The sequence below is a fragment of the Lutra lutra genome, chromosome 14 (assembly GCF_902655055.1).
Source record: "Lutra lutra chromosome 14, mLutLut1.2, whole genome shotgun sequence".
Taxonomy (NCBI): Eukaryota; Metazoa; Chordata; class Mammalia; order Carnivora; family Mustelidae; genus Lutra; species Lutra lutra.
Genome location: NC_062291.1, coordinates 57,410,497 through 57,433,863, shown reverse-complemented (window position 1 = coordinate 57,433,863; position 23,367 = coordinate 57,410,497). Strand labels below are relative to the sequence as shown.

Genomic DNA, 23,367 nt, shown 5'->3' with positions numbered 1-23,367 from the left:
TCATTTTAGATCATGATCTCAGGGTCCTGAGACAGAGCCTTGCATCGGGCTCTGCACTGGGTGTGGGACATGCTTAAGATTCTCTCTCCCTCTCCATCGGCTCCTACCCACCCCTCTCTCTCTTCCTGTCTCTAAAAAAAAAAAAAAAAAAAAAAAAAAAAAAGCTATGCATATGGTTGCCTAATGATAACACAGAGCCCAGTTAACCATAGCTTTCAGGCAGGTTAGTCATTTTTCTCAGAGTAGTGGTCAGACTGTCTAAAATTCTACAGTAGCTTTATTCAAGCACTCCGTTTTAAAATGAGCGTTTTGTTTCTTTCCTTAAATTTGAAGACAGCAGTGATGTTAGGTGTTCTACTTCATCTAAATGTGTGTTGGTTGGAAGGGTGGGCTAAAGATAAGTTGAAAATTAGTAAGGATCAATATAAAATTCAGCACAGGGTCCAAGAAAATAATTGAACAGTTGTGCAAAACAGAGCGAAGGAATAAATATTTTAAGAGTAGCATTTGTAAGAAGATGTAGTGGTTTTAGTTGGAGGCGAACTAAACGTGGTCGACAGAGCAACATCACCTTCCAAAAACAGTAAATGCCACAAGAAGGTTTATGAACAGAAAGACTAGGGTCAGAGAAGAGGCTGTTCATCTATCCTGTGTTAGTCAGCTTCCCTGGAGACGTGTTTACTGTTTTAATGGGAGGCATATACAGATATTCATCCATCCATCCATCCATTACCGTCCCCCCTCAGGAGAGTGGGGATACCCAGTGCCTGGCAGTGCTGCTCATGTATCAGGCCCTCAGGAAAGTGTGAAATGACTGAACGGAGTGAAGGAGAGAATTTCAAATTCTGTCACATGATAAACCTTTAAAGGAAATAAGTTTGTGGAGAAAAGAAGTTTCACTGGAGCCATGGAAACTGCCTTCCGAGTTTTGAAGGCCTGTCCCGTGGGAGGCAGAGGGGTGAGACTTTTCTGTTTCCGTGGTGGGAAGGGGCAAGGAGCCACCGAGGAAAGTTGCAGTGATGGCAATGACACGAGTTTAGTTCATAATCCGAAGACAGGTGATGTTGGGAAAAGGTCAAAGTGGATATTCTTTTTTTTTTTTTTTTAAGATTTTATTTATTTATCTGATGGACAGAGATCACAAGTAGGCAGAGAGGCAGGCAGAGAGAGAGGAAGGGAAGCAGGCTTCCTGCCAAGCACAGAGCCCGATACGGGACTCGATCCCAGGACCCTGGGATCATGACCTGAGCCAAAGGCAGAGGCTTTAACCCACTGAGCCACCCAGGTGCCCCCAAAGTGGATATTCTTTTTTTTTTTTTAATAATTTTTTTTATAAAGATATAATGTATTATTAGCCCCAGGGGTACAGGTCTGTGAATCACCAGGTTTACACATTTCACAGCACTCACCATAGCACATACCCTCCCCAGTGTCCATAGCCCCACCACCCTCTCCCTACCCCCCTCTCCGCTGGCAACGAACAGTTTGTTTTGTGAGATTAAGAGTCTCTTATGGTTTGTTTCTCTCCTGATCCCATCTTGTTTCATTTATTCTTTTCCTACCCCCCAAACCCCCCACATTGCATCTCCACTTTCTCAATCAGGGAGATCATATGATAGTTGTCTTTCTCCGATTGACTTATTTCACTAAGCATAATAGTTCCATCCACATCTAGTTCCATCCACATCGCTGCAAATGGCAAGATTTCATTTCTTTTGATGGCTGCATAGTATTCCATTGTATATATATACCACCTATTCTTTATGCATTCATCTGTTGATGGACATCTAGGTTTTTTCCATAGTTTGGCTATTGTGGACATTGCTGCTATAAACGTTCGGGTGCATGTGCCCCTTCAGATCACTACATTTGTATCTTTAGGGTAAATACCCAGTAGTGCAATTGCTGGGTCATAAAGTAGCTCTATTTTCAACTTTTTGAGGAACCTCCATGCTGTTTTCCAGAGTGGTTGCACCAGCTGGCATTCCCACCAACAGTGTAGGAGGGTTCCCCTTTCTCCGCATCCTCACCAGCATCTGTCATTTCCTGACTTGTTAATTTTAACCATTCTGACTGGTGTGAGGTGGTATCTCATTGTGGTTTTGATTTGTATTTCCCTGATGCTGAGTGATGTGGAGCACTTTTTCATGTGTCTGTTGGCCATCTGGATGTCTTCTTTGCAGAAATGTCTGTTGTGTCCTCTGCCCATTTCTTGATTGGATTATTTGTTCTTTGTTGAGTTTGATAAGTTCTTTATAGATTTTGAATACTAGCCCTTTATCTGATATGTCGTTTGCAAATATCTTCTCCCATTCTGTCAGTTGTCTTTTGGTTTTGTTAAATGTTTCCAAAGTGGAAATTCTTAAGCAAAGGTCAAAATTTTGTAGTAAATACTAAAAAAAAAAAAAAAAAAAAAAAAAAAAAAAAAAAAAAAAAGTAAATAAATTAAAAAAAATTAAAAATTGGGCTTTATTTTGGAAAGCAAAACTAAACATTAAGAAAGTAAGTTAATTTGATCATATGACACAGTTTTGATTGTAAGTTCAGCTATATGCTAATTATTAAGCCACAAAGACTGGACCAGCTGTTGCTGGGTTTTATGTAAGAGGGGTCAAATAAAATTTTCAGACAGTTTGATGCTAGCAAAAGATAACATTCCTTAGTTCATATTTGACTTTTTAAAAACAGTTGTATTGGGGTGCCTGGCTGGCTCAGTGGGTTAAAGCCTCTGCCTTTGGCTCAGGTCATGATCCCAGGGTTCTGGGATCGAGCCCCACATCAGGCTCTCTGCTCAGCAGGAAGCCTGCTTCCTCCTCTCTCTCTGCCAGCTTCTTTGCCTACTTGTGATCTCTATCTGTCAAATAAATAAATAAAATCTTAAAAAAAATAAAAACAGTTGTATTGAAATATGATTGACTTTTACCATTTTCAAAGTTTCCTCTCAGTCATTATGTATTCTTATAATTCACTTCTGATTATTAGGCAGCATTCCTGTGGACTTTTCTGGTCAGTTGGTACCCTTACCCATGGGCAGTGGCTTTACATGTGATTCAGTTTTCCAACATTACTTTCATCAACCTCATAAATTCCTGCATCTTTTGCAAAATCTTGAATTACCTGATACAAGCAAATCACATTGCATTTATGGTTTGTAGTAGAGAAATCCTAAATCTGAATGAGAACAAGCAATAAAAACATGACTTAATGGATGAAAATATACACCGTGATTAAGCAAGCAGAGATGTTTAAGTGGAGACCAATTTTGTAAATGATCATTTTGTTAGTAAATACTTTTATGTTATGAAAAATTGAATTTCCTATGTTACTATAGCTATGGAGACTTGAGATAGGAGTACTGGGAAGATGACAAGGCTGCTAGTTAGAAGCCCCTAACAAGCTTTGTTCCACCAAGCAGATAACTGAGGGGAATGAATATTCTGGCACATTTGTAACCCATTCCATTGCTAGACTAGTTGAGAACCTTTGCTATTGATGACAGAATCTTGAGTCATAACAGTCTCGGTTGGTGTGAACACTGGCCCCAAGCCAATGCGTGATGTTTAACAGGGCTAAGTGTTTATTTGCAATTAGGTCCCAAACCTCATCTCTACCCCCTATTTCCACCCCTACTAGAAAACAAACTGGATTATTCCATTGTAGCATGGCAGAGAGAGAAAGTCCTGGCTTACTTGGTCTCCAGGAAAAAGAGCTGGGGGTTTGAGGTGGCCATATGCTCTTTGTGAATCTGCAAGGTGTCACGACTGCTTTAAGATGCAGTCTTGAACCGCCCTTCTGGATAGTGGTCAGACTGGATGAAGCGGCAGCCCTTCTTGTATTATACACAGACTCTGTGTTACCCATCTGGAGTAGCTGTTGGCAGAAGGTGGGGGAGTGGATAGTTAGGTTGCGGGGGGGTGTATATAGAGGGAACAGATAAGCCAGAGCTCTCTTCGTTTAAGGCCAACTTAGAAAGGTGTGGGTATTACTCTAGACTTGTTTGTAAGGAGAGAACCCCAAGTTGGACAAAAGGGACATTAACAAAGAGGAAGGTCAGGAGTGCAGTTGGTCCTCAGAAATAACCTAGAATTAAGGACTTGAACTCTGCATTACCTCTTCACCTCTCCTTCCTGTGTCTCTCTGCACATTGGTGTCATTTTCTCTTTCTTTTTTTCTCTTAGAGCGCACGTGAGCGAGAGCATGGGTGCATGCACAGGGGTGGGGGGAGGGGCAGAGGGAGAAAGAGAATCTTAAGCAGGTTCACCCCCAGTGTGGAGCCCAATACAGGGCTTGATCTGATGCCCCTGAAATTAGGACCTGAGCAGAAATCAAGAGTTGGACACTCAACCGACTGAGCCACCCAGGGGCCCCTAGGACATTATTTTCTGAGTCCTCTCCAAGGAGAATTCCACCCCCTAGGAGCTGTCCTACCTTACTCTTTCCAGTCCCAACTCTGAAGAGGAACTGCTACTTATTCTCTCTGGTCCAAAATTTAAAAATCCCACAGTAGGGTCTAATTCGTTGAATTTGGGCCGGGTGCCTAACTCTAGGCCAGTTAACTGTGGCCAGGGGATTGGAGGACTATGAATGGTCCATATTGATAGTCTGGGTGGTGGGGCTTCTAAAAGCCTGGCAGCTTCCATTCAGACCACTGTTGTGTTCTTACGGAGCAGCATTTAAAAAGCTGCCCTGAGGCAGCTAGAATCATGGCTGTGCCTGAGGGGTAGGAGTAAGCAGGGATGTGTCGTCCCAGAATGACAGAATTGGGGGTGACAGTGAGACTGAGGCTCAGCACTGTCAAATGACTTGCCCAGGGATACCCAGCCAGTTAGGGACAAAAGCCCAGGCCTCTAGCACTGAACTCAGAGTTCTAGCCACTGTAGTTTATCATCTCCCCCAAAGAAGAAAACGCCAAGCCAAGATGACGACCTTCAAATGTCTGAAAGACAGTTATGTGGAAATGAGGAAGGTGTTTGGTGATGTTCCAAAGGCAGGTAAGGATTCGTGGATGGCAGTGACTGACAAGCAGAATTCTGCTAGATTGAAGGAAGAAGGTTAATGCCTGGGCAGGTGTAGGGATGGAGTGGGCTGCCCCAGGAGGTAGTGCCCAGAGGCCCTGTCCCTGGAAGCCTTCAGGCTATAGTTGGATAAAATCTGCCAAAGATGCTGAAGAAGTATTCCCTGAAGTCCCTTCCAGACCAGAGGCACTGTCAGTGACACACTGGGCCCTGGACAATGCTGCTTTTTTAACTGTTTTCCTCCAGCATCTGCCAGTTGTGCTAAGTGCTGTGCTGACCATTTTCCAGGGATCATCTCCTCTAACCTTCACTCATAACAGAGACTTTTGTCATCTCTTTCTGCTCATGATACACAGAGACACTGCTGTTTTCCCAGTGGCACATGGGACTTCAGGTTTGCTCCCCAACTTCTAGCCTTTTCCAGGTTGGTGGCTTCTCAAAAACGATTTGTTTCCAGCCCCATGTGCACCATCTCCTTCAGGTGCTCTCAAAGTGTGGTTCTCCAAATACCTGTGTCAGAACCATGTTTTTGGTTTTGATGCAGAACCAAATATTTTGAACCCATGTTTTTATAAATACTCGTGTTCCCCATATATTTGAACCCTACATTATTTGTTTATATTCATGTACCTCGGCCCTCCCTGTGACCCAATGAACCAGAATATCTGGGTGGAATGGACTGGGAATATGTATGAACGCTAATGATTCTGGTGGGTACTAAAGTTTGACAACCACTGGTCTAGAGCTTTCCGGGGAAAGGCTGGAGGGGAGATCAGATGCTGAAAATGCTCATATTTATCTAAACAGCTGAAACTTTGCTTCGAAAACCATGGGGAGATGTTGATAGGCCGAATGTTGGGGTCTGACATGATTGGAATTCATCTTCTAGTAAGTTCAGTCTGGCAGCTCTGTGGGCAGGGCTGGAGCTAGAGACTGGGCAGGAAAGGAGGGCAGCTTCCAGGAGAGAGGGGATGTGGGCCTGAGCTGAACAGAGGCAGTGGGAATAGGGAAGAAGGGACATTCTGGAGAGTGGAAAGCAGGCAGATCCAGAGGCAAGTAGCTTAGTGTGTGAGTTCAGGACACAGGAATGAAAGATGTCTGCATGTGGACGTTGGAAAGTAAGGAAGCACTTTCAGCAGGTGATTAGTTGAAAACTTTATGGAAGAGATGGCACTGAAATAGACGGTTGGGTCTGAGGAGGAATTCGTGAGAACAGGAGGGACTAAATCTTAGGATGAGGGAACTCTATGCACAAGGCAGAGGGGGTATGAAAGCATAGGATGTGTTTGAATTTGGGCTAAGAAGTGGTTGGGGAGGGACAGTGGAGGAAAAGGATTATAAAGATCAACTTGAATCAGCGGGCTAAGGCATTTCAATGTCAATATAAAGAGCCTTGCGCCTTTTGTCTCGGCTTTTTGCTCTTGGGGCAGCAATATGACCAAGATGACATTTGGAGAGATGGTTCTGCCCCACTAAAGGACTGACCCTAGGTGTTTGTTTGTTTTTAATTAAAGCACAGTTGACACACCATGTAGCATTAGTTTCAGGTGTAGGACCTAGTAATTGGACAAGTCTGTCATCCGTGCTCACCACAAATGTAGCTGTCATCTGTCACCATACAACGTTATTACGGTACCATTGACGCTATTCCCGATGCTGCGCCCTTCCTCCCCGTGACTTCTTCCTCCCATAACTAGAAGGCACTCCCCTTCACCTATTTTCTCCATCCCCCCCTAACCCCTTCCCTCTGGCCACCATCAGTTTGCTTTCTGTGTTTATTATAGATTTGTTTCTCCTTTTTGTTCACTTATTCCTTCATTGAGGGCCTACCCTAGTTGCTGAGGCAGGCTTTTCCCCAGAGTCGGTTTTGTGTAGAGCCAAATGTAAATAGATTCTACTTAAAGGAGAAATGGGACCCCTATTACAACCTGATGTGCGGATGAAATATCCATACATTTCCTTCCATAGGCTCATATGAGTGTTGTACTGAGATGGAGTCAAGCGCTAGTTTTCTCTGACATCTTGCCTTCGTTCTCTGACTCTTATCACCAACCAGCCTTTACTATGAGTAGTTACGCCCCCTAGAGATCTTAGGTGGTATGTTTATAAAAGGCCTCATCTCTGCTGTGGGTGGGAATGGTGGCTGGCTGGAATGAGCAAAGACCAAGATGTGCCTTGATGCCTCTTGAACAAAGAGTGGAAACGCTAACGGGTGTTGGGGTGGGGTGGGGTTGTTCCTAAATTTGCAATAGCTTCCTGGCACACAGATGTACAGGGACGTGGTCAGGGTCTGAAATAGTCCTGGCCAGCAGCCATGTTGTGCTGGGGAGTGAATAACTTGAAAGCTGTGGGTGCTCTTATGGATACTGTAGAGTGCCATTTTGTTCCTAGAAGGGGGTGTGGGGCGGGGGAAGCCCTGTCTTTTTTTTTCTCTCTTCTTTACCCCATGGCCCAAGTCGCTTTTCCTTAGATTCTAGTATCCTTGTTTTCCCCTTTCTCTGGATTCCTGTGGAACTCATTTGCCATGACATCCAGAAGTCATGCTCATTTATCTAATCGCTTCTTGAATTTCAGCTTGCTTCTGCCACCAGTAAATTCCTTAGGAGTAGAGCCCATGACTGTCATTCCATATGATTCTCCATTGTGCCTAGCACCATGTGGGCACACAGGGATCTCAGTAAGTACTCTTTGCTTGGTTGGCTGTTTGGTTGAAGTGTTGGAGCACAGATCTTAACAGTCTCTTTTTAGCTGAAGGAGCGTTATGATGATTAAATTACTCTCTCAGTGGCGTCACAATTATTAGTTGTCACAAATATGCATTGACTGCCTACATGCTGAATTGTTGAGGGGGAAAAATGCTTTCAGAGCACTCATGATCTAAATAAGGACTCAAATGGAGCTTCACCATTTGCTTCAGGTTATCCTGCTGCCCTCCCATCAATACAGAGTTACTGAGCACACGGTGAATTTGGGGAGGGCTTGTGCTCCAGCAGATGCTGGAAGGGCATTACAGAATCTGAGGAAAACATAAGTCCTATTGTCAAGAATTCTCCTGAGCCAAGCCAGCCAGGGGGCATTCATCTGTTAAAGGTCACTTTGGGCATCTGGGATTTACTATTTATCCCTCCCCCCCTTTTTAAAGTAGGCTCCACACCCAGTATGGGGCTTGAACTCCCGACTCTGAGATCAAGAGTCAGATGCTCTCCCGACTGAGCCACGCAGGCGCCCCTGGGACTTACTGTTTAACAGGACTGGGCGCACAATTCAGCCTTGCCAGTCTCCTCACGACCCAGCCTCTGTTGTCAGAGCTAGCTTCCTAGTGCCTTCCTGCTGCATCGGAGGAGGACTTGTATGCAGGAAAGGTGGTTAAGAGGGAAATCAGTGTCAGCGCCAGGTGGATGGGAGTTCTAGTCTCTCTGAGCTCTTGGAGGCTCCGCTTCGTTACCTGTAAAATGGGTGGAAATGTGCACCTCAGGGGACTCTCAGGAAATGTGTCTGAGAGGATGACTGGAAACACATGGCTCCATCTGCCCCCGTCCCCCAGCCTGCCTCAGCTGGGCTCACCTCGCTTCTGGGTCAGCGTCTGTTTGTTCCCCCACTTTCTATTCTCATGACCACTGCTTTGCTTTTAAGTCCTGGTCATTTGTTGTCACAGACACTGTATCTTTTATTTTATGGTCATATTTTATTTTATTATTTTTTTAAAAATATTTTATTTATTTATTTGACAGAGAGAGAGAGAGATCACAAGTAGGCAGAGAGCGAGAGAGGAAGCAGGCTCCCTGCTGAGCAGAGAGCCCGATTCGGGGCTCGATTCCAGGACCCTGAGATTATGACCCGAGCTGAAGGCAGAGGCTTAACCCACTGAGCCACCCAGGCGCCGCCATTTTTTTTAAATTACTTTTGTTAAAGATGTTATTTATTTACTTGACAGACAGAGATCACAAGTAGGCAGAGAGGCAGGCAGAGAGAGAGAGGAAGGGAAGCAGGCTTCCTGCCAAGCACAGAGCCCGATACGGGACTCGATCCCAGGACCCTGGGATCATGACCTGAGCCAAAGGCAGAGGCTTTAACCCACTGAGCCACCCAAGCACCCCTATTTTAAATTTTTTTAAATATTTCTTTTTTTTAATTATTTAAATTCCACTAGCCAACCAGTACATATTTCGTTTCAAATGTAGTGTTCAGTAATTTATTAGTTGCATATAATACCTGGTGCTCAGCCCATCATGTGACCCCCTTAATGCCCATTACACAGTTTATTTTTTAAGTTTTAGAAATCTCTTAAAAATGATAAAGATCATACATGTTTGTTATAAAGCATGTTTCTAACAATCAGAAGTCTACAGAGGAAAAAGCAAAAATTTCTGTCTACTTCCCCAAATCTTCATTTGCTTCTGTAGAGGTAACTGCCATAAGCAGCTTGGTATATATCTTTTTTAGAACATTTTTATAAACTTATCAAACCCACACGGGCCTTTTTTCATTATAGATAGAACCATTGTATACGTACTTTTCTCCAGCTTGATTTTTCAATCAATTGATCCTTTCCCGTGAATTTACAACATATACACACATGGTAATATTTTTTATAAAGTAGATTATTGTGTACATTTTATTTTGCAGATAGTCTTTTATCTTAGTCATAGATTAATTTGGCTTCTTGTTTCCATCTCATACCTCTCCACCAAAATGCCAGAATGGTTTCCCTAAAAACCCAAATGGGGGAATCTTTTTTTTTTTAAATTAACATATAAAGTATTATTAGCCCCAGGGGTACAGGTCTGTGAATCACCAGGTTTACACACTTCACAGCACTCACCATAGCACATACCCTCCCCAGTGTCCATAGCCCCACCACCCTCTCCCTCCCCCCCCTCCCCCTGGCAACCCTCAGTTTGTTTTGTGAGATTAAGAGTCTCTTATGGTTTGTCTCCCTCCTGATCCCATCTTGTTTCATTTATTCTTTTCCTACCCCCCAAACCCCCCATGTTGCTTCTCGACTTCCTCATATCAGGGAGATCATATGATAGTTGTCTTTCTCCAATTGACTTATTTTGCTAAGCATAATACCCTCTAGTTCCATCCACGTCGTTGCAAATGGTAAGATTTCATTTCTTTTGATGGCTGCATAGTAGTCCATTGTATGTATGTATGTGTATATATATATATATATTACACCACCTCTTCTTTATCCATTCATCTGTTGATGGACATCTAGGTTCTTTCCATAGTTTGGCTATTGTAGACATTGCTGCTATAAACATTCGGGTGCACGTGCCCCTTCAGATCACTACATTTGTATCTTTAGGGTAAATACCCAGTAGTGCAATTGCTGGGTCATAAAGTAGCTCTATTTTCAACTTTTTGAGGAACCTCCATGCTGTTTTCCAGAGTGGTTGCACCAGCTGGCATTCCCACCAACAGTGTAGGAGGGTTCCCCTTTCTCCGCATCCTCACCAGCATCTGTCATTTCCTGACTTATTAATTTTAACCATTCTGACTGGTGTGAGGTGGTATCTCATTGTGGTTTTGATTTGTATTTCCCTGATGCTGAGTGATGTGGACCACTTTTTCATGTGTCTGTTGGCCATCTGAATGTCTTCTTTGCAGAAATGTCTGTTGTGTCCTCTGCCCATTTCTTGATTGGATTATTTGTTCTTTGGCTGTTGAGTTTGATAAGTTCTTTATAGATTTTGGATACTAACCCTTTATCTGATATGTCGTTTACAAATATCTTCTCTCATTCTGTCAGTTGTCTTTTGGTTTTGTTAACTGTTTCCTTTGCTGTGCAAAAGCTTTTGATCTTGATGAAGTTCCAATAGTTCTCAAATGGGGGAGCATTTGATGATAAGATAAAGTCCCGACTCCTTAATGTGACAGTTAAAAGCTCTCTACCATCTTGCCCCATCTGATTGGCAGTTCCTTTGGCATATTCCTTCAATTTTTGTTGCTGTTCATGGCAGAAGCTTTTTGTCTTTTGGAAAAAACCTTTGTATACCCCAGTGTATTAAACAGCTTTTTGTTAACCTTCTTTCCTAGAGGAAATGAATTTCACACGTTTATTAACTCTTTGTTGACATGTCTTGAGTGATTCTACATGGCCTACTTTAGACATCGAAATTGGAGAGCCAGTTTTTAAGAGCTTAGTTTTGTCTCTTTTCTGTCCTTTTGCCTGGTGAACATATTAGGTATTCTCTTATTGCTGACCTTTTTCCTTTGCCCTGGAGTTATTATTATGTTTAGATGAACATGATCCAAAGACTGTGAGGCCTTGAGGATGGGAACAAGCAGACCAAGTAGATGATGATTGTATTCACAAGCTAAGCTAGAAAGCAAGCTGCAAAACAAAATGTGTCCAGGTGGGCTGTCTCCTGTATGTCACTCAGAGCCTGGTGCACAGTGAATGCTTGAAAAACTTTTCATCCCTAGAACACATGTCAGGTGTGAAAATTTCATCTGTGATTTGGGCAGGTGGAGATGAAGTTATTTCCATGGCCAGGGGCCCATCAGTGTGGCCTGTCATTTGCCGTTAGTCTAATTTGGGAAGAGGCCTCAGGGAATGTGTGCAGGTGATGATGGTCATCTCCTTTCTTGCTGAACCACAACCTGGCAGCTTCTCCTTCTCCTTGGTGCAGGGGCCTGAACAGAATGGGGGAGACTGGGAGTATCCTTTCGTTGCTTAATTCACACCAGTGATAGGTTTGTGCATCTCAAGTTTGAAGCCCATTGAATGACCACTCAATAACCACACGGGGATCATTTTAGATTCAATGTCGGTCATCTAAGAAACTCTGAAAAAAATCAAGACTTAAATAGCTCAGAAGCTGAATTTGCGGCTTTTGTGGATATATTTATTTATACTTTTCAAAAGCAGTATGCCTGCAGCTTAAGATACTCAAAATGACATTCTTTGCTTCCTCTGACCACAGAAGCCACACATCTATGTCATTACCAGGAGGTTGTGTTGAGGAGGTTGTGATCTTCCCACTGATCTTTCAAAAAAGCAAAACCAAATGAAAAGCCAAGAACTCCGGTGTCGGTTGCAATGCATGTATCGGCTGGGTTCCTCAGATCTCACCAAAGGATTTTTACCTTATTCGCAGCTTGTCTTGTTACTTGGCAACATGGTAGGTCTATCAGAAGGTGTCACCTCAAATGCTCTGATCTCTGATTTCTGTAATCATATTTAGGTTTTCCTTTTTTTGTGTTCCTCAGCACATTCTTTTCTAATATGGCATGTATCTGGTTGGCTCTTGGCCAGGCATCTGGAAGGTACCCATTCTGTCTTAAATGATGCCAGTTGTGCCTCGAAGTTTTTCAAAAGATTGTGGACACGGGTTCATTGGTCTTTGAATGCATTGGGATTTTTAAGTTATTATTATTTCTTTATAGTCTTCCAGGTAACTCCGTAGCATGTATCTCCTCACTCCTCCCTCAGCACAGCCTAAGCTCCTCCTCCCATGGTCTTTGTATATACCATGCAGAGTGCCTGATCCCAGATCAGACTTTCTTAATGGATCAAGGTAATTTTTCTCACTGAGCTGGGATCAGACTCAGCATTGGCCTTACTCAGGGTTCTAGGCATCCATCCCCATTCCCCTGGAGTTGAAATTTGAGATGAAACCAGCATCCCATTTCTGTTCTAGCACTTTTCCTACACACCTTATCTTAATATGTAATATTTTTCACTTCTAGGTATATAAAATATTTTAGCATCTATTTGAAAGTTAACTCCTGGGGTACCTGGGTGCCTCAGTGGGTTAAGCCTCTGCCTTCGGCTCAGGTCATGATCTCAGGGTCCTGGGATTGAGCCCTGCATCAGGCTCTCTATTCAGCGGGGATCCTGCTTCCCCCTCTGCCTCTGCCTGCTTCTCTGCCTGCTTGTGATCTCTCTCTGTGTGTCAAATAAATAAATAAAATCTTAAAAAAAAAAAATAAAAAAAAGTCTTAAAAAAAAGAAAGAAAGAAAGTTAAATCCCTATTTCTCTCTTGCTCAGGTTGCCTAACTAGCTATGCCATTGGTATTACATGAGAAAGAAAGACCTGCCTTTGCTTGCCTCTCACATCTGACTGTTCATTTGGGGGAGGCTTCTTTATCATTTGGGGTAGAATTCAGCCAGATCTCCTAAGTATCAAAGTTGCCTCATTTTTAGATTCAAGAAAAGACACAGAATTTTCAGAAATCTTTTTTTTTTTTAAAGATTTTATTTATTTATTTGACAGAGATCGCAAGTAGGCAGAGAGGCAGGCAGAGAGAGAGGAAGGGAAGCAGACTCCCTGCTGAGCAGAGAGCCTGATGTGGGGCTTGATCCCAGAACTCTGGGATCATGACCTGAGCCGAAGGCAGAGGTTTTAACCCACTGAGCCACCCAGGCGCCCCAGAATTTTCAGAAATCTTAAAATGAATGTCCTCTGGTGAGTTCTACTAGGTCTTAGTAATTAAAAACAACAACAACAACGATAACCATCAGCCTAGTTTCTGGTATCCAGGCTGGGGTCATTAAAATGAGTGGCACAGTCATGGGATGGGCATCACCTCCCATATATAGGTACAAATTTGAATGTTCATTTTGAGAAAATGTGTTAAGATTTCCATGACATGTTGGCTTAAAGCGACTGCCATACAATGGAGTTAGAAAACTGAAGATCTTAAAAAAAAAAAAAAAAAACTGAAGATCTTGAGGTCCTGGACAAAGTCTCACTCATCTTTATGAGACGGAGTTCTCAGCATATGTTGGCATCTAATGCTCAATAAATATTTGATGAATGAGTCAATGAATGATTGGAGTATCATACTAATGGTTTGGCTTAAAATAAATAAGATCAAATTATTTGGCTCATGGAAAAGGACTTAATTTTACTGTCTCGACTGCCAGTACATCTGAGTTGCCCACCGTCTGGGACTCTAAGTAGTAAGAGAGTAAGATGGGTAGCACTGGTGGGATGGATACTCACTAATTTGTTAGTGGAGCTAGTGTCATAAGTAGACTTTTTTTTTTGGTCTTAGTAAAATTTTAGAAAGGTCTCTTTTCTTACCTTTTTCTAAATCTGAAATATATTTCTGACATCTACAAATATTCAGGGCTTCTTGTGGCACTGTACTCTAGAATAAGAAAAAAAATAGGCCTCTTGGGTGGGGACATATCTTATTATCTCTAGTTTACTCTCCAGTACCTTAGCATTCTCCCACCTGGCCTTGAACCACGTACCCAATTGAGTATCTCCTCTAGTCAACATGTGAATCCTAAAAATCTCTGATTTTCCAATTGCACATTGTATAGTCAAGTCAAACAACATTTTATTTAAACATACACATGTCTCCTTGGAAATTAGCAGAATTTTCTGCCAAAGCTCATGGTTCTTATCTTGGGACATCTTTCAAGGAATGATTGTCACATGAGTGAAGCCTTGTTTTGATTTTAACAATTCTCAGCTTAGGGCTACATCCCTGAGCCTTCAATGTACAACCATCAATTGAGGTAGAAAGCATATGGTGCTTAGTGTCTAGAAACCATTTCAAATGCCTGTTCTTAGAACCTTGTTGCAGTCTGTTTAAACGTACTTTCAAGATAGATTTTTTTTTCAAGATAGATTTTTAATGTTTATTTTCTGAATAGCTCGGATTTGCAACTGAAGAGAAAAGCAGCTCTTGGAAAAAAATAGATTATATTAGAGAGGGAAAAGTTGTATGTAATGCTGTGTGATGGTTGCTATGGTGATGATTGAATGTAAATTTCAGTTTATGTAAAATCCTGCTAAGGTTTTGATTGGAGACCTGAGGTGAGGCTTGGTGTCAGTTGGTGAAGTGGCTAAAAAGCATCCATTAATGAGGGGAGGGGGAGGGAAAGATGGGATTACACAGCTCTTTCCCCACCCAGGTATCATTTTGTCACACACTAATCTCATAATAGTGACTAAAGCAAGACAACACTGGAACATGGAACAAAAAAATGGTGCTTCCCTTCTCCCTTGACAGTTTCTTCCTAGAGGAGATCTTCCTGGGAGAGAAGGCAGCTCTTGCAATGTTAAGCTCCAATGTGCCTGTTTCATTGGTTTTAAGTAGGTATTTGGTTGTGGGAAAGGTGATTCCAACACCAGATACAAGAACTGGGCTGAGTGACCTTTGTAGACCTTCTAGCCTCAATTTCCAGTGTTTGAGTACGTGTACATAGCAGCAAGAAGGGGGAAAAATAGCGGAAAGGTTAATCACATCATGTTACCCTAAAGCTTTCAGGCATTAGAATTGTAAATCTACCTGGAAAGCAGGCTTTTTTGGCTCTTCAGTTAAGCGATTTAATCTAAGAAGGAACAGTCATGGATCTGTGAGTAACCAACCTGATTACAAACTAGCATTTGTTTCTTTGAGTCTTACTCTTCAGCCTATCTACTTAACTCTTTAGTATTTATGTGTAGTTGCTCTAAGAGTACCCCCCTCCATTTATTTATTTATGATCTATAATTGCATGTGTATATTTTTTAAAGAGGATAAGCTTGAGAAAGCATACCAGTTGTTTCCCATTCATCCCACCTGTAGCAACAGGATCTTCAGGTCTCTGGGCAAAATGCTGAGTTATCACTGCCCACCTGGCTAATTGCAGACCCAAATAATGAAGACAGATATAGTTGATCTGGGCTATAGGCATTCAGGATAATTTTCAGCGTACTGATTGCGGTTGCTGCTGTGCAGATTCTAAGTAAAATTGGGAAATAACTGAATTTGCCTTTTGAGAACCTTCTGGCTCTTTTTCCTTTTTCCTGCTCCACTATGATTCTGCTCAGCAGCCCCCTTCATATCCAAAGTCACCCATTCTGACTGGGGAAACACCCTTGTAGAGATCCTCTTTTTGCTCAACTAGAAATGCTCCGGTTTCCAGAACAATCTTTCTCTTCAGCATTCTCTCAAACCTTGTCAGAATCCTCTCTCCAAAATGAGAAGGTAACCGAATTAATGGTTCTTCTTTAATGATCGTCATCAGAGGAGTGGCTAGTAGATTTTCAGAGCCTCTGGTTTTAGATTTCCTGTCCAGTTTTTCTCTAACCTTGAGGCGAATACAGACATCAAATTTATTAGGGGTTCAGTTATTTCTCCCCCCTACAAATTCATTTGTTGAAATCCTGCCTCCTAGTAGCTCAGAATATGATTGTATTGGAGATGGGGTCTTTTTAGGGAGTATTTAATGTTAAAGTAAGGGCAGTAGGATGAGCTCTAATCCAAGATGACTGCTGTCCTCACAAGAAGAGGAGGACCCAGATGTGTGCATTCACAGAGTAAAGACCAAGTGAGGTAGCTGTGTTCTGAGTTGCCAGGTGACGGAGAACTTTGTTCGAGGTGGAAGTTGTTGGCAGGCAGGAGGGATGGACGTTATGGTGGAATTTCCAACATTCTTCCGCCCTGGATGATTAGTGGAGCTGGTGAGTGGATGGCATTCCCCCGCTGACAGGTGATAGCGGTTGAAACGGTCAGAGGGAAGGTAGAGAGTTTATATTCCATGCTTGGGGGAATCTTTCTTTTTCCTCTGGGCCTTGTTGTGGCTGGAGTGAACTTGCGGACACCGCACCTGTTGTGCTTCCAACTTGAGAATGAGGCTTATGTGGCAGGATGATAGGATAGAGAAATGGGAAGAACCTGGGGCCTTGATGGTGTCAATGAAGTCTTGTGACAGCCAGCCCTCAGATCTGTCCTGCCAGACTTCCTACTCTGAGAGATCAAGGTCCTTATCTGCTGAAGGCTTTTGAGTTGGGATTTCCTTTACCTGCAGCCAACCATCTTAATATTAAGACTGTGCAGGGGCTGGGCTGAAGACAAGGATGAGCTTTCCCAGATAATTTGAAATTCCCATTAGTAAAGTAGACAAGAATGCCGCCTTTGCCACTGTAAGTATTCAAGTACAGGTTCACTATGATTTTTAAAAAATCTTTTACTGAGTAGAATTTTGCTCTAAACGATTCTTTAGTGTGTTTCAGACGTCATGATCTAAGATTCAAAAATAATTCTCACTAATGTGTGAGTGACCTTGAAGCTGAACCTTTCCTCAGGACATTTGCATTATCCCCAGTGTGATAACTCAGATGAAGTTTTTATTAGTAGCATGTGGAGGTGGGGGAGGTTTTTGTGCATGAGAACCTTCCAGGTGCTCCTTGCCCAGTTCAGATGAGCGAACATTCTTCTCTGCCCCTAATGGGGCCTGTGTCTGCCACCCCCACGTTTGGAAGATTATTGAACCCTGACCAAAGGGGAAATAAGCCATATTGTGACTATTGGATTTGCAAAACACAACATATAGAAGGCCTACAGTGTGTGGAGAGGAAAAGTGAAAAAGAGCAGGGTCTGGTGCCCTGAGAACTTCTGGCTGAGGGGCATGGCGGGAGTGGTGGACACAGGGCTGCAAGGATTATGGGGAAATACTTTTCTATTTGTTGGAACCTCTTTTGATGTCCACCTTTCATCGTTTGTATTATAAAAATAACAGTTTTGTTATTTTAAAATATAATGTTGTAATAGAATGTTGACTGTGCTTTAAAAGCACCACAATTTCTCCATTTGAATTTATGACCCTGGTTCACAAATGTCCTCATTTGCAAATAAGGAATTTGCAAACACTCCTGCCTTCTTCTCCTAGAAGTGTGAATCACTTGGGTAGATTTTTTTTTTATTCTGATCCCAATGTTGATTAGGTTTCTAGTGGTTCCTGTAGTTAAATATAAAATTACAGTGAAAACTGTATTTTGCTCTCATGCCTGTGATTCTGAAGCAGGAAGTGTGCCCTCCTGCTATGTATCTCGTACGTACTTACCCAGACTGGGCTTGTTGGGGAAGGATGTTTCCAGAAGGTCAGAGGATCACATGGCAGGTGGGATGTCATCCAGAGTGTCAGGGCTGGACAGGGCCCCTGAAATCACATTATGTCGTCCACGCTGTCTTTTTTTTTTTTTTTTTTTAAGATTTTATTTATTTATTTGACAGAGAGAGATCACAAGTAGATGGAGAGGCAGGCAGAGAGAGAGAGAGGGAAGCAGGATCTCCGCTGAGCAGAGAACCCGATGCGGGACTCGATCCCAGGACCCCGAGATCATGACCTGAGCCGAAGGCAGCGGCTTAACCCACTGAGCCACCCAGGCGCCCCTGTCCACGCTGTCTTAACACAAAGGCGGACAACTGGGAGTAAGAATGTGACTCACCAGGGATAGGTGGTTAATGGATCATTGACCTGAGGGTCAAAGTGTGAGAATGCCCAGGTTTTGCTTCAGCATATCAGTTTTCAAGCATTTCGATTTGCGAGGAAACCAAATCTGATTGATTTTCAGTTGGTAAGAGGGATCAATGCAGAGGCAATCAATGCAATGCAAGAGACAGAGATGTTGTGGAGAAGATAATTACTAAGCCTGTAAATATGTTTACATGTAATGGGCGGGGGGGATGGCCCAGCCACCATTTCTCCCTGGTGGCAGGAATTCTCTGTCCTGGACATCGGCTATGTCTGGTGTCAGGTTGGCCCTCGTGCTTCCCCAGCTCCTGCTAGGGACCCGGAGGAGAGAAAGAAGACACATTCAGAGCTGGGCTCGGTGCTCCCGTTGGAGGCCATGTAAGCACGAGGCTGGCCTGTTTACTGCCGGGAAGCTTTCTTTCCTTTCACTTCCCGGAGTGACCCTCCCTTGCTTCAGTTGGAAAGGCCCACTTCGGCTTGATTGGGAAGGTTCAACCAGTTCCTTTATTTTGTGCCCTTGGCGTTCCAACCTCTGACTGCAACAAGGCGGCTTGTGTTGGATTCCAGCTCCAACACAGAAAGTTAACGTTTCCTGAAAAAGTCCCAGTAAAATGGAAACTTAGATACAGTTTGATCAGCTCTGTCAAGCTGTTAATTATTAAACAAAATCAATATTTTTTAGTTTAATTTTGACTCTTTTCAGTTAGAAAAACTGAAGGTCATTCCTTCATAGACAACCCTTACCCCCGAAGGAAAAAAAAATCCCAGTGTGTGTTTTCGGTCTCCTTCTGGGAAATGGCAGGTTGGCAAAAAGTCCTCTGAGGTGGTGGTGGAAGTCATGAGTGTTTTACTGCTTGTCTGGGGGGCACCAAGGCCTGAGAGCAGCAAGGCTGGGAGAGGCCCAGGGTAGCTGAACTGGGCTCCAGGTCATAGCCAGCCCAAGTGCTCCAGGTCATAGCCAGCCCAAGAAGTGGGCGGATGTAGGGGCCTGAAGCCAGCAGCAGCCAGGCAATGACCACTAGCAGAAATCTGGCCAAGGTTTTAAGTGAACAATTAATTTGTCCCAGAGACAAAGGCAAGCAAAGAGTCCCCCAGCAGGTGCTCAGAATGGACATAGTGCTGCAGAGTCCTGTCTCTCTGAGCTCAGGGATGGTCCTGTTCTTGGGGGCAGGGAGGTGTGCCGAGCACGCTGTCTTTAAGAGGCAGACAGCTAGCCGGGGACAGACTGGCAACACTGTAGACAAACCATGGCAAATGGAACAAAAGAGGAGGTGGATGTGGCTCAGGGTGGATTCTGGCCCACCACCACCTCCCCTTGGCCTCCTCTCCAGGAAACAGCCAGATAGGGAAGTCCCTGGGACCTTTCATTTGTAGACAGACTGGTTTGGTTGTTTAAATCGTGATACTGCCTAACCATGGCTCTAGGCTTCTGTCCCTTAGCCCTGTAGTAGACTCACAAGAACTCAAATGCAAGGTACGCAACCATGGGGCTATTTCATGTCCTGATTGCTCATAGAAGTGCTTCATGATTACTAGTAAATGTAGAGAAATGACAGCTGCCTCTTAGGAAGCACTCACTATGCGTCAGGCACAGTGCACAACAGTAACAATCCTGAGAGGCTGGGATTGTAATTTCCATGGGGCAAATAAGGAAAATGAGGCTTTGAGAGGTTGCACAATTTGCCTAATGTAACCAGCTGGTAAGAGCTGAGATTCAACCTAGATTTTCTGGATCTGGAGTCCAGCGCTCTTAAGGACTACCCTATGGGTGGCTGTCCCGAAAATGGGCCTGGCAGACCTCCAGCTGAGTGGAATTGACCACGCGCCCCAGGGCTACAATCTGAACCCAAACCAGCATTTGCCTAAGGTTCTGGCATCATGCCTGCTCCCAGCTAGTGGCTGAGCTTGGTAGGGCTACTACAGCAGGCTGGCTCCCGGGAGACGTGGGACTCCTCCAGGGGCCACCTGCAGCTTGAGAACTCCTTGAGAGAGGCTTGTGGAACTTCCTTAGACGGCTAGGTGGTCTAGGACGCTTGCAGTCATCCTTCCTTCCCCCTCTTCTTTATCTGGCCTCAGACCATGTGATGATTTCTCCGGCTTTCCTCCCCATTTTCTGCCCCAGGTACTTTCCCTGATGTAATCCTTGCATGTTTAATTCCACCTCAGTGTTTGCTTTTCAGAAGACCTGGACCAATACAGTGTGTGTACCATGTCGAATTCCCAGGGCAGCTTGGCTCAGCCTGCGAGCGTGAACTGGAGGGTCAGACAATTTCCTGCTTCTCTCCAGATCCTGCCCTAAAAGCCCCATGGCACAAAGCCCAGTGTTGGTCCTCCCTGTTGTAGTTTCTCCCTGGTAGTTACTTGGGTGATCAGTCTTATCTTATTCATCGATTCGTCCATTCATGGAAGAAGCATTCATCGATTTCACTATGTTCTAGGCTCTGGGGATCAAAAGACGAATGTCAGGGAATCTGCCCTCAAAGGAAATCACAGTGGGAGAGCGATTTGGTCAACACATCAACAATACTAATTGCTAAGGACTCTCCAGGGCTTGCTGTCTGTCAAGTGTTCTTCAGGCATTGTATATGAATCAACTCATGATGTACTTACGACTATTGTGGGAGATCTATGATATGATGATTTCTGTTTGCCCAAGGGGCAGCTGAGGCAGACAGAAGGAAGTGGCAGAGCTCGGGTCTGGACGCAGGCAGAAAGCTCTTGGACTTACTGATTGCTCTGCTCCATGGCTCCTGACCGTGCTGCTTGTTCTAACTATGTGTGACCATGCCTGGGGACGCACGCTTCCACTGCAACAGAAAATCCCCTGGACTGCCACCACCGTGGGAACCAGCTCACTAGATGATCTGGTGCGCTCAGGACACCTCTTTTGTTGTGTAGATTCAAGGCTTGCTGCTGGTGCCTGGGAGTAGCCTGATCTCTGTTGTTTCCTGTCTCCTTGGCTACCAGGAGCATCCCTGGGCCTGGGCCGTATGGCCCTCACTTCATGGGTCTGGCTCTGGACAGATGCAGTGGTACACTCCTGTCCATTTCTACAGGGGCAGTCGTCTTGCAGAACTCTTATTCGGTAAATGAGTAACAACAAAAATAACAAATACTTAACTTTGTCGGGCACTTTTCAGTTTTCCAAAGGCTTCTGCATTTGTCACTTAATCCCAATGAGCCTGTGCAGCAGGCCGGGCAGGTATAAATAATCTCATTTTAAAGGAGAGGAAATTGAAGCTTAGGAAAGTCATGATTACCCAGTCAGTGGTAGCGGTGGGACTTGAATCTAGGCCCCTGTGGTTTTGCTGACTGCACTCTTCCAGAACCCCACGAACAGCTGCATTTATATTGCTAGAAAATAGGATATAATAGCTGTAGAGCCTTGCCTTTAGTGGAGCAGGTTTTAATTGCTAGGGTGGGAGGCAATCAGCAGCCCCTGGGTTAAAGGAGTTTCTATTTTGGCCCATAATTATTTAAGCAATTTGGAATGCCATCGTGTTGTTTGGTTTTTTTTTTAAGGCAGTCGCTGAGGAGAAGCCTGTCCCCAGCCCGATTTGACTCTTCTGTGAGTCCAGATGCTGCCTTTCAGGTTGAGGAGGGAAAGTTACGCTTCCTAAGAACGGAAAGTGAAACTGACCAGTCCAGTTTCCTGTTCTAGCTGGGTAGAATGCTAACGGTCAGCAACAGTAGGAAAAATAAACGTCACCTTAGTCTTTCTTGTAAGTGTGACAGTGGAGTGGTAGAGAGGATAAAACAAAAAGAGTTTTCTTCACGATTTCCTAAGCTCATTTCTATTATCAAGGGGTGTCTGTGTGGCTCAGTTGGTTAAGCATCTGCCTTCAGCTCAGGTCATGATCTTGGGGTCCTGGGATCTGGCCTGGAGTCCACTCCCTGCTCAGCGGGGAGTCTCCTTCTCCCTCTGCCTTCTCACCCCGTTCTGCTCTCTCCACCCTCCTTCTCAAAAAAAAAAAAAAAAAAAAAGAAAGAGTTGCCTTTGGTGTCTCAGTTCTTGGCCAGGTGAAAATAAACTGCATTTTTGTGGCCAGCCCTAGACAAAGCCGGTTTTTCTATCCTCACACCAGTAAATCCAGATGTCAATGTCTGTTTAGATTAGAATTGATTCCTGAACCAGGAAACTCAGAAGAGGCTGTTTAAAGAGTTTAATGGCCTCATTACAAGCCTGTGTCCTGCCATTTGAACGAAATTTACATAGAGAGAGGAAGCACATTTATAAGTATCGGAAAGAGATGAAGAAAGAGGAAATCTTCACAGAGGCTGTGGTACCTCCCGCTTGGTTAGCAACACTGGGGTTTTCTGAACGGTGAAACAGGGGCCTGCAGGCCTCCAGCCCCAAGAGTCCTGGTGGAGACCCTTGTCCCCATTGGTGGCTTTTGGAACGCAGGTATGGACAGTGTTTCTTAAGGATCTTGATAAACTTGGCCCATGAAAGCTGTGCTGGGAGCATCCCCAGAGATATGCTGGGTCCAGGGTAAATGTGGCTTTCTGCAACCCTTCCCAGATTTATGTCAGAGACTGGTTGAGGGCACTTTTGTCTGTGGCCAGGAAGCAGCTCACCTGGAGGAATTATTTCTCCAGTGGGGTCCTCTTTCTTGAGATCAGCCATTCCTTCAGCCAGGGAACTGGTTAGGGGATGGGAACCTTGAGTTCTAAATGTGGCTCTACCATTAAACCCGCTGCTGGTGACCGAGGGCAAGTCAGTTCACGTCCTGGTGTGCCCCGTTTTGCCATCTGCCAAGTGGGAGATAGTCACATCGGTCACGGGTACCTGAGGCCATTGAGAGGAAGAAGTGAGAACAAATTAAGCATTTGTTCCTGAGGCACCGAGTGGTGTGAAAACTCCAAATAACCCCTGGCTTCTTGGTGGGAATGGAGCAGTTTGGCTCACTTACTCAGGGAAGTTTCTAGAAGGTTGAACCTGGAAGAGGGCTGGAGGGGCCAAGCAAGTCTAGGGGGCATGAGTCCTGTTGTCAAGGTCTCTTTGGTTGTCATGGCAACCTCAGCTGTGGGGCTATTTTTATGCAAGCTGAAGAGCAGGTAGGGTACTGTTGGGGAGGGGAAGGGAAGAGCCCTCATCTTTTGCTTTAAAGCAAAACAAAACTAACACTTTGAATAGTTCACTT

The 23,367-nt window shown here is 44.1% G+C and overlaps 1 protein-coding gene across 4 annotated transcripts in view; it reads left to right on the top strand.

Moving 5' to 3' along the window:
- PIK3AP1 (phosphoinositide-3-kinase adaptor protein 1) overlaps nt 1-23,367 on the top strand; it is a 117,316-nt gene that overhangs the window by 20,956 nt on the left and 72,993 nt on the right. Inside the window, exon 1 of one of the 4 annotated variants that reach the window (XM_047701811.1) lies at nt 7,656-7,692. The exons of the other annotated variants lie outside the window; for them this stretch is intronic. Coding sequence (XP_047557767.1) covers nt 7,671-7,692 — 22 coding nt within the window. The 5' untranslated portion in view covers nt 7,656-7,670. Of the gene's footprint in view, nt 1-7,655; nt 7,693-23,367 lie in introns of those variants that run through there. 4 annotated transcript variants of the gene reach the window in all.